Source organism: Schistosoma mansoni (genome assembly GCF_000237925.1).
Source record: "Schistosoma mansoni, WGS project CABG00000000 data, supercontig 0211, strain Puerto Rico, whole genome shotgun sequence".
Classification (NCBI taxonomy): domain Eukaryota; kingdom Metazoa; phylum Platyhelminthes; class Trematoda; order Strigeidida; family Schistosomatidae; genus Schistosoma; species Schistosoma mansoni.
In genome coordinates, this window is record NW_017386081.1 from 268349 (window position 1) to 280900 (window position 12552).

At 34.4% G+C, this 12552-nt stretch overlaps 1 protein-coding gene across 1 annotated transcript in view; it reads right to left on the reverse strand.

The window, feature by feature from the left end:
• Positions 1-4006: 4006 nt before the first annotated feature.
• Smp_169170 (hypothetical protein) overlaps positions 4007-12552 on the reverse strand; it is a gene marked incomplete at both ends in the record, with an annotated part of 35716 nt that continues 27170 nt past the window's right edge. Inside the window, 3 exons of the mRNA XM_018792765.1 lie at positions 4007-4031; positions 6295-6462; positions 10640-10811. Coding sequence (XP_018647218.1) covers positions 4007-4031; positions 6295-6462; positions 10640-10811 — 365 coding nt within the window. The remainder of the gene's footprint in view (positions 4032-6294; positions 6463-10639; positions 10812-12552) is intronic.

The window sequence follows — 12552 nt, forward strand, 5'->3', positions numbered from 1 at the left end:
ATCTTGCGTAGACATTTGTTTAGAGATACTTGCACTTTTTGATGATGATTGTGGTAGTTCTCGAAGTTTCAGCTCCTTACAGTGGAACTGTCCTAACGTTCGTATTGAAGATTCTGACTTTGATATTGCGTGACAGTTGTTTTGAGTTGCATATGTTCTTCAACTGTAGGAATGCTGCCTTTGTTGTCCCAATCCATTGCCTTTACGTCTGCACCGGATCCTCCTTGTTCATCGATGATGCTGTCCAGATACGTATAGTTTCCACCTCTTCCAGAGCTTATTATCTATTATTAATATTTTCAGACGACTTGTACAATGTTTATTTGGTAAGCACCACGAATGTTCAGGAGCTCCCATTTTCCCTCAACCATATTCACTGCACAGTACAATTTTTTCTTGATTTCAATAAGTTTTTGAAAGATTACCAATGTAGAAAACCAACTCCTGAAAAATTTATATTTAGGACCGTATTTTAAGGGGACATAATCCGTGTGTTTTTATCGCGAACATTATGTGTAAAATTGGTTTTTATGATGGACTAATACTGTTAAAAACAACCTGATGACAATCAAGCAGCAACGAATATTTTATTTATCTTCATTTTTATATAATTAATTTCGTGATAGATTACAAGAGTTCAAGAGAGAGGTCATGGTCGTTAGAGTTTAACCATATGTGGAAAAATCTAAATCTAACTGGTAGCATTAGCAGACCACCAAAGTCTATCACAAAACTGAGTGAAATTGAAAATATGCACCATTGGGTTTCGAATTAGTGACATAATGACGTCATCGAAAGACATCTAAAAGTTTTTCATTTAATCAGTGTAAACCTGAATAACGATAAAGATGTCCAACTCGTCCTCAGTTTCTAATAATTCTTCGACCGAATTCAGTCGGTAATGAAAATTATTGAGAACAACAAACACAACTTAACCTAGATATCAATAAAGTCATTATTATGTTACATTAAACAAATAAAGTGAGAATAAAGAAATTAACCTATAAATAATAGATAGTGACTAAATGAATGAAATTTTAATCTTTTTGAACAATTTTTAATATCATTAGATGAAGAAAACACCAAACAATAAGAACGACAACACAACCAGAAGTGGGAACAACCAAATAAGTATATTTAAAACTATTCTTAAGTTCACTTCAGTGCATTTCATTTGGATGATCATAGGATAGTAAAATGTTCATTATAAGCAAAGATGGATGGTGGCTAGTAGTGGAATGCAGAACGCGCGTTTCGTCCTATTTGGGACTCGTCAGCCGGATGTATCTTTGTTTATAATGCTTGTGAATTAAGGCAATATAGAGACAATACGCACAGTAATCACATACACTAATAAGAGACTGATCAACCGCAGTCATATACATCAATGGGAAGATTCAAGTAAACAACACCAAGTGAATTGAGATGTTCAATGTTTTGTGAAATTCAAAATAACAATATTTTTCCTCACTTTTCTTGATGGATTGTTTATTTAAAAGGCAAAATTTTACAGATTTCTACTAGCGCGGGCTCAGATCCAACGACACAATACAAGCGATCATTAATTTAAACAAAAAGTATCCGTATAAAATAAATGAATGTTCAATGTAATAAATTCCCAAACATATTTCGCCGTACCCATACTTGTGAAAATTAATGTTAGAAAACACGAAAATATGTATGAAATTTAAAGTAGGTAAAAGTTAGCTTACGACAAGAAATATCTCCTTTTATAAATAACTGTCAATACCGTTGTTCAAAAATAAATAGTAGTTAACAATTCCCATAAAAACAAAAAAACATCCTTTGCTGAACTATTGATTGGCTATGATAAAATTTAAAAGTATTTCTCCCGACTATTTAACAAAGACTGGTGAGGTATTTTAGAGGTGATATTATTGAAAACTTGTTTTTCAATCGTAAACAGAGGTGGGTGGAGGGTAGCAGTGGAAACTAGGATTTGCGTTTTTTACTACCTGGGACTCGTCAGTGGGGTGTTTGTCAGTCAGAAGACTCAACACGACAAATATAAAAATGGATGAAACCTCGCCCGACAGAGCAAGCTAGTGAACTCAGTATCTAAGTGAATAACTCAGTAACTTCTTAAGTAAACGGTACAAGCCGCGAGCCTCGGAATAAACACCATCGGTAAAATGAAGGTACATCCAACTGACAAGTCACAAATAGGCCTAAACGCACTTCTTGAATTCCACTCTTTATAGATATTTTTCTATACCTTTATTTTCTAATGACTTTGATCTGCGTTTCGATCGTTTACACATTAGCTCTAATAAATTGCCTTGATGTCATGATATTCATTCATGATGATTTATTCTCTTGTGTGCTTACTGTAAGAAATTCTTGGTTTAGTTGTTTATTTTGCTACGTTTTCCCAGTTCATCTGAACTTCGTGCAACTTCTGGATTCTTCAAATCTAGAATTAAGAGGAGTATTAATAAGAACCTCTGTAACGCTGTGATTATAGTTTGATGATAAGCAGCTGTTTTGTTCTAACTGTAAACTGACTAATATTGTTTACTCATTATATAAGATCTAATTTCACAGGCAACACGGTACTTCTAGGCGAATGTAATTAAGTCCGATTAATTCATTTTATTTTTATAGTTTACATCACTGACTGACCTCAGGCTGTCACTGAAAATCATTAGGCACCGGATAGCTGTTTTGTCCCGTAGTGGCTGGTACTATACTAAGACCTAATGGGGTCACTCGCCTTCTTCATGTCGTTTCGTTTCCCATTTTTTCAACGACAATATCCACTTTGTTTCACTCTCTACTCTCCGCTTCGTTTCCCTGATCATCTGTCTGGATCAAACATTGTATGAAATATACTTATCAAAATTCATCCTCGTATTTGGCTTATTTAATTCCGTTATTCACTAACGCGATTCAAGTCGATAATTATATACGATGGTTGAGAGCATGTATATTTCGATAACAATCATCGTACAACCTAAATGAAGTCAGATATAGGACTACTACAGTCCTAGTATGGGAGTTCTCAAAGGTCTCTGTTTACTATCCCGCCTGCAATCGAACCAAAAAAATTCAGGTCTAGCAGTGAGCAACAAAATTTGATTAGTTACCGACATTTCGTGACTGGATATAAGTAGCAGCTGCAGTTAATTGGCGCACAGCTGATGAGTTGAAACTCCACTTGTCATAGCTTCTCACTCGGACGCAAGGAATTATCACTCGAAATTAGTCACTAGTCACTATTATAATTGTAAATCTCAGTATATTAATGATGTCGTGCCAAGATAATGTAATGTTCTTGCTTAGTCATTGTCTCACTTTCAATACAGTTGACATCAGAAACACAAATCTAACATAAAATGTTTGTAGTATCTGTTGGTAGTTCACGGTAACACATTCTACACGTCAAACAACAAATTGTCATCCATCACTCAATGCTTAAAGAAGAAGGACGATTATGCTGTTCATATCTCCCACTTTTATTCTATCTATGTTAATGCCTTTCGAAAAGAAACACGGATCCCTATATACAGACATAATTACTTCAAAATAATATACAGTTGACCAGTTTCTGTTTACTGGTAGAATATAACTTAGATAGATGACAAAAAACAAGTTTGATTTTCTTAATTTTCATTAATATCTATGAATCTAAGACACCAAAAGAAAATCCGGTCTCTTGCTATTACATTGTCAATCTTGAAGTGAATGTTTTGATAAAACGGATCTGGTGAAGTCTAGTGAAAAAAGTGCAGAATCACATGATTTTATATCTTGTTTATTGTCATTGATGTTATTAAGTTGGTTATTAGTTAGGTAAAAGATGGATTTAACTCGTTGAGAATGTCATCGGAATACATTGTGAAACGGTTTTACTTCAAGAACAATCATAACTCATCCACAGGTATACATATATGTTCATGGGTAGCGTGGTGTGGGTTGAACAATATGTCATTTCACCAGAAATAGTAAACTGTTCACAGTGAAGCACAAGAATATGACCAAGAGTTTATTGACTTTTTTGCCTTGCTGACCTAAAATGAAAAGCGAAAGATACAGAAATAAACAACACGCTTTTCTTATCAGAATGGCGGTTTGTGGAGATTGTAGTAATTTTAATAGTTGAATTCCTGAGTCTGTCTAAGTCCATCTAAGCTAGACCACCATTGAAAACCTGAAAGCACTGGATAGCCGTTTCGCCCAAGTATGAGAATTCTCAGCAGTGCGCACCCACGACGCAACATGCAGGACTCAAGCTCAAGAGCTCCGCTCTCGCACGCGAACCCTTAACCTCTGGGCCACTGAGCCGGCGTCCAAAAGTGTTAATGTTTAACTTCAAACAATCCATGATTTGTGCAGCCACTCATCCATTGTCTGAGGTAGATACCTGCCTCTACCCGACACGGATTGGACTCCACTAATCACAGCTTCGCAGTAGAACTCCAGGAAATGCATCATGAATCCAGTAACTAGTGATGATTATTATCAGAATGGGGGTTTGTGGAGATTGTAGTAGTTTAGATCGACTAATGAATTCAAATATTAAAATTACTACAATCAACTATTAAAATACACTTTTCTATTTGTAGAAAATGAATCTCAAATGGCTGTATTCAGTTATAACTGAGAACTAAAAATATGATATTGATTTATCAGTTAGTATTTTGGCATTTCACTTCAGTCAACGATAACATCTTTTATTATGATACTTCAGTATGCATAGCATCTTTCTTTCAGATAAGAAGCAACCTAGGTGTGCGAAGGTGACAGTGTTTAAACTTGACTAATGTAATTCCATCAAAAGTACATAATAATTCACATGAGTTATTAATCACTGTCGAACCAGTTCATCTATCCTAAAAAGACATCGATTTCAATCAAAAGCTCAGATAGTTCACATACACCAATTCAATCTTTACAGTACTCTGTACTGAACAGATACATTAGGATTTGGTGAATTTTTGTGATTTACACTCTCAAGACATCGTCCATTATTTTCAGAATAATTTTGACGACCTTATTGGATTTTAGTCGACACTTTTCTACAAAATCCATGACGATTGACTGAATACTATGATATCCATATGACTCAAATGTAATCTCGTTCTCTGATTTAATTTCCTATGTATAAGCAGACTAATTTCAAAAAAGTGATGTAAAAATCTGGTATGGAATGTGTTGAGGATAATAATACTTCAAGCATCACATCAGAAAAGTCAAGGAGAAGAAAGGTCAATAAGTGAATAGAGAAAGGATGTTGGCTTGTTGTCATATTACTGAATGAATGTGATTCAGTTTATGTACCCTTACATACAGTAACGTAAACAGATATCAAACATACAAACAGACATGTGGAAATTGAGCACTATAATTCGTACAATACGATTAGTGAAACTAACAAAGAAACATAGAAGTGTGAAAAATAATTGCTGAGATTAGTACGAATTGACTGTCATATTATTTATGATTTTACATTTGCTCAGAATAGAACAGATATACGTAATAGTATGATTTTAGAGGAGTTTCATAAAATAACACTGTTCAATGGATTGTGGCGGCTGATACTATGCCAAGTCCACATAGGCTATTCTAGCTTCTGGACACACCAGTTTATTCATTCTTCTCAAGCCATATTTTGACCTTGTCACTTATTTCTTTATTAATCCTGACTGTTTCCATATGGTCGTATGTGTGTTAATTGCTTACCCTATTCATTACTTGTTTGTAATTTATTTTTGGCTGAATATCAATATTAAGTCACGCTGAATTAAATCAAGTTGGCTCACTTGCATTCTCCAGTGCGCGTCACTTTGTTTAGCCGCGCTTCGTTTCCTTTACTCGGTTTCTCTGATCATCTGTCTGGATCAAACATTGTATGAAATATACTTATCAAAATTCATTCTCGTATTTGGCTTATTTAATTCCGTTATTCACTAACGCGATTCAAGTCGATAATTATATACGATGGTTGAGAGCATGTATATTTCGATAACAATCATCGTACAATCTAACTGAAGTCAGATATATGGCTACTAAAGTGGTAAGTCCCACCACGAACCTAACACAGCAAACTACGTCGATGAAGAACCTTCCGCACTCTATACTTTCGACAAACGAACTGAATTTAGCTTACTCAATCGATAACCTTACCAATAGTATCATAACATTACAGGATCAATGATATATTATTCAAGTTGAGCATATCTAAGATTAAATAAAATACCAAAAGATAATATAAACGACAACTTGCCAAAATCATGGAATTCATATACACCGAAAAATCCTGTCCTCACATACATTCCATTAGAGAAGAATTTCAAGTTTAAACACGGTTGATGCCAATGGATTCTGAATGGATTCACTGGATTTTGTTTGTGACATAATCGACGTCTTGGTGTACTTAATAAATCTGTTGGATAACAACTACTAATTTCAACATTATCATCCATAGTATCGTCTGAACAACTTGGTCAATGAAAAAAAAATGTGTAGAAGAATGAAAAATTGAAATGTGGTCACTTGTTTAATGCTACTTGATAGCTCGTTCATTATGTGTAAGTATTAGGTGAGTGGAACTAGACGACGGACAAAACTCCAATCTTGTGGTTATAGAATTTGCTTGTAGAGTTCAAACCCACGTCACCAAGATCGATATCTGAGACATTCCGACTGAGCTAATTGGTTTTTAGATGACATTCTATTGGAATGAGATACCTTTATTGACTAGTCACCTCTATTCCCTGTCATTATAACTGATTCTAAACAACTTGTTTGTATCAAATTAGGGTAAATCCAATCAAACGTTAATGTTTAAAGGTGTGAACAGCTGGAGAATAGTTTGAATTATCATTACCTTTATGACAGGACAGATACTCATTCATGAACTAAAAAGCTAATATTATTTAACATTCTGGTCACGACAACACATATAAGGGAAAAATATTGTTTTCAATTGGATCCTCATCAGGCTTCACTCAAATATATATGAATATATGGATGCAGATATGAAATTATTAAACTGATCAAGGCAGTTTATGAGACAATGGTAACAGTGGAATAGACTACATATATAAACATAATAGGTAAAAAGTAAAAATTGATAGTGTGATGTCAGGTGTACTAGTTATGGTAAAAATTATATAGACTTGAATCATTGTTTCACTGAAATAATATTCATTAAAAATCATAAGATTACGTAATAGGGAATGTTCAGATAATTGGACAGTGAAGTGTATATTTGAGAAATGAGGTTGGAAAACAATAAACGAACAAAATGTATAGAAAATATTTATAAATGAATAAAATCGTTTATCAAGTGTGATTCAGCCAGAGAAGAGATGAGGGTGTCACAAATTTATTATGAATACAAGGACTGTTAGGATTGTTAGTTCGAATTTCTATAGCTTCTGCTATGTGCAAAACACGAGATCAAACATTATAAGGAAAACTGGTGGGGACACGATAATTCTTTTTAAATGACCTATTTCTCACTACTATATGACCGCTATCGATCAAGTGTGATAGAACAGAGTTGTGTATTGTTCTGACGGTACCCTTTCATAACGACGAAGGGAAGTGTTTACCTACTCGTTCACTCAGTTGTCTAGTGGTGTGCCCAATATGGCTTTCTCCACAGGAGCAGCTGAATTCGTAGATACACATAAATGTGGCAGAACCAGGTAACTTATCCTTTAGTTGAAGAATCACCATAGATCGGATCAAGTACGATAGGCAGCGGTTAGCTGCATTAAACGTTCTCTTAACTGTTCTAGTATAAGAACATACTTGTAATATCTCAATAACCAGGAAATATTTCTGATATATCGTAAATCAATTGTCAAGGTGCTTCTCATAACACATGCATGTGTATTTGTGTGTATTTGTTAGTGGCTATGGAAAATGTGATATTTGTCAAATGGAAAGGGAGCTGAATTCGTGTGATAACGGTGTGAGATGTGAATAGACTTAATTATGGTAGCCATGACAAATGGTCCAAGTTGGGTGTATGGTAGGGAATTCATTTCTATTGAGGGCATTAAAATTTAGAAATATGTGGAAAGTTCCAGCAACTTGCCTTTGTTTATTACTGGAAAAGTGTTTTTGAATCATTTTGATGTTTCTTATATCGATTTGATGGTAATGGAAGATGTCTTTCCTTATTGAACAGTCAACTCGTTAGACTTAGACTCCAACAAAATAACATCTAAGCTGTACAAAAAACCATCTATTGATCCTGTAGTAGTCCATGGGGATTACTGAAAAGTCCCATACTAAGACGAAATGGACGCTCAATGCCTCGAAGTTTTCTATAGCCATCTAGCCAAGTTTAGTTCATGATTTAAACTACGAAAATTCTACAGTTTTCTCAAGTCCGTCTATTCTAATAATAATCATGTACTCACCACCTTCGAGATGCAACCTTTGGATTTCTAGTGAGAAATCACGACTAGTGGAGTTCAGCCATATCAGGTGTGAAGCAGTTATCCAGGTAAGGCAATGGCTGAAGTTTGTTCAATGCTATTAATGTAATATGTTGAATTATTTATTCTTTGAAGTAGCAATTCGCACTGAGTCATGAGAAATCAGAGATTTTATAATCTACTCATCAAGATATAACAAACATATCATTATTTTTTTTATTATCAGGTAGTTTGTTTGGTATGAATTTTGTTTACCTACGATTTCCAGGCCACTTTTCTGAGCAAACTATCAGTTAGGCTAAGTTTAGTTCTACCAGTGATAATGATATGAACTTGAACTTTAATAATTCTGTCGTTGATAATAAGATATGGATTAATAACCATACTTCAGGTCTAACTGACTTAATTCGGTCAGCTTTGTAAAGTAGATAATGCAACGTTAATTCTTCATTGAGGATAAATTGTTATGTAGTAGTTTATGCCCGAAAGTTGAACCCTAGCTGGCTTAAAGCATTTGTTGGCAAGGACTATCTAGAATATTGAAGGAAACTATTGATTTTTAGGTGGTTGTAAACCGTATCAACAAGTATCTGTTATACCTAGAGCTTATATTCTTTGATATTTCGCGTACAACTTCAGCACTTGGACGCTAGGAACCTTCAAGTCACAAACGAGAAGATAGAAAACGAGTGAAAAGGAATGCTACTCCAAACGGTTTCTGTTATATCCCCTGGTGAATTATGAATGGTAACTTTTGGGACTATTTATGGACCTATGTGATATGTATATTTCCTATTGTATGGTTGTTAAATAACTGATCTAATCGTATTCGTGTTCCTCTTCTCATTAGCTTTATTTTGACCTTTGAACTATTATTATACGGTTCTTGAGTTATCATCAGGCTATTGATTACTTTCCCCCTCTTCACAGCCACATTTGGCCAATTATTGTACAAATGTTGTTTTCTATTTTATGGTACGATGTGGTCTGTTTGGTTGGTATATAAACCCAGTATGTCTGTGAATAATGATTCATATTGCCGAGGCTGTCATTGATGTTCTGGACTTAACTGGCTGGGCTAGGCAGAAAGCAGGACCGAGTAGTGCTCAAGACTGTTCATACGATTTTATGTATCATTGGCGATCAATAAATCACTGCTCTCTATTTGGGCGTTCATATATTAAAGAGGGCACGCACTCAATCGATATAACAACTGGCCATACACAGATTCCAATATTGTACAAAACTCCCTGGTATTTATAGTTCTTAGTAAAAGCGAAATCATCATTATAGTCATCCAATCTCTATACAGTGGTTTTTAGCATCTATCCAATAGAGAAGCTACACGTCGAGATTCTGAAATTTTCTCCCAAAAGATGATTGGGTGGAATATCTTCGGCTCTTTCTCAGCTTCTTAGAGATTCCTCGAGTTCACCCGTGGGCCTTCATCACAGTATCAAAGTCAATAACGTTACCACTGAGCTGATCGAAACGTAACTGATCTCTTCTAGGACTGAGACAGTCAATCTGGTTGACAACTAGTATCTGTTCATTGTAAAAGACTGGTTGTATCCAAGACACAGTATCCTTTAAATTTGCTTACTGGACGATTTACGTTTATCTCTTACTTTTTATAATAACAATAGTTTATCTTTCTTACAACCAAGTTTTTTGTAGCATAAAATTGTATAAAGTAGTAAAATAGCTTTCTAAAAGTCCTCAGTTATCTTTAAAACCATATGAAGACATTTGGGAAATCAATTATATTTAAGTGGCTTATTATCTCTTATCTAAGTTGTTGACATGTGTCTTCCTCTCAACGGTTTAGATTAATTCCCTAGCCCCAAAACTCATAATTGCTTGAACTAAGATGAAAAAAACAGAAGGTTGTAAACCAGGAAGTTTACTTCAAAGGTTATATATTACACGGAAACCAAGAAGTTTATAAGGTTAGCAGAGATAATGAGAGTTTAGGAGCTTCCTACAAGTATTGATTGGTTTAGAGTAATTTCTGCAGTTTTCCTAGCTTTCGGATACTTCAAAGAGCTATTAAGGAATCTCAATGGCTGTTAGACTTATATTTGCGCTATTAAGAAGTCTATTTCTAGTGACAAATTTAAAATAATAAATCTTCACATAAAGTACATCTATCAATGGAATATGCTTATGAAGGAAAACGAAACAAGAAGATAATTTCTATGCGATTAAAATAAGCCACTTACGTTTTAGAGGTACTTTCTACATCAAATTCCAAGAATTCAATATCAATTCTTCTTACGTTTAGTCCGGAAAATCGATATTCACAGACGATATCAATTGGATATAATCCAGGATAATTTGGTGATGAGAAATTGCCTGTTATTGATTGAGAATGATTGAATTCGAAGAAACAACCTGCGAAAATTATGAAACACTAGATTCTAAATGTGTTTCAACGAGGACTGCTTCATTTATAATAGGTATTAGACTGGTAATCTAGAGCTAGTAGAGTCTATTACTGAATAAGAAAGGAGTATTAACATTCTGGAACTCATCGAGTGTCTTGCATGGAGCAAGATCCTCACGCGATTTTAAGTGGAGGATGTGAGTGTTAGTAGAAAACATATTATTTCCCTGTATGACTTATTCACCGATGCAACACTAATCAAGACAATCGAGTTTATATGAAAGCAAATATTGAAAAATAAATAAATAAAACTTGACTTCTGTCAAGATAGTTATAAATAATTAATCCTATTGTGTCTTCAACAATGCTTATAACAGAAAAACTGAAGAAATACCTATGGTTTCACTCTTAGATCCAGTTTTAGCTCATTTTTTTCTTAGCAAAATTAGAAACTAGACCCCTAATGGTGGTTATCGACAAACTAGATCGACACTGCAGTTACCTTGACGATATATTCATCGTCATAAATGAGGATATTAGTAAAGAGGAACTCATAAATCAACTAACAGTGTACACCTGGCAATCATGTTCACTTGCAAAGGCAATTGTGACAACAAATTAAATCTCTTCGTTATCTCCTTAATCAGATGTGAATATGGTTCGTTAAAAAGAATGATGTATAATAAGAGTGCTTCCACATGTTAATATATACGTCTTTAGTTTTACACCCAAGGGATACAAAATAAATTTGATTAAATGCTTTATAATCAGGATCTGTTTCAAATAACAACATAAAAAAGGATCTAGATTTTATAGATGACATGCTGAACGAAATATGCTATCCTCAAAGCTTTTTAAAAAAGAAATGTCTACAAGGAATAAAAAATTGGAAATGTGGTCAGTTCATAAGAAACCTCTTTTCCTAAAACTACGGTTCAACGAGGATGTAGCTAGTGATATCCTGTATGATAGATTAGTGAAGGCTGTTTAAAGGACTTTCGAACAGCTAATCATATATTGGTATTTTCTAGTCGGACAGTGATGTATGCTCAAACAAAATATAAGTTGTGTGATTTTACGTCTTAGATATCACCAGGCAACCTTCAAAAGAGTGAAGATTTTCATACGCAGCTTAGAAGGGGTTAGATGAAGACGATGTTTGGTTTCATTTTATCATACTAGATCGAAAGTAGACAAGAGGTTGATGAAATTAAATCGTTTCGAGTGATCTATAGTATACCTTCGTCAATTACCAAGCTAGTTAGATCTTATGTTTTACATATAATAAGAATTCGAATTTAAAATCTTAATTCATGTGTTCAAAAGAAATTTGTAACGCTTTTGTCTCATCCTTGACTGGATAGAGCTGGATAAACGTTTGTTTTTCTACACCGTCTTTTGTACATGTCTTTCGTTATCAAGTTATTTGAACACTCCTTACAATGTAATTTTCATGACTTATAATATTTTTTATTTTAAAAACCATTTTTCCGAGTTTTAATTTTCTTACTACTTTGATACACTGATCTGAGCTTTTGTTATTCTTATTACAAGTACAAGTGTCAGCTTATTGTGAATTTGTACATATTAATTATTATAGTAAGCAGAGATGGATAGTGGCTAGCAGTGGAATCCAGGACGCGCGTTTCGTCCTATTTGGGACTCGTCAGCTGGATGTACCTGCATCTCAGGCTTGTTGATGTTCACTTTGGGACTCGAACCCGGTCCTTTCGTTCAAACACCATCGCG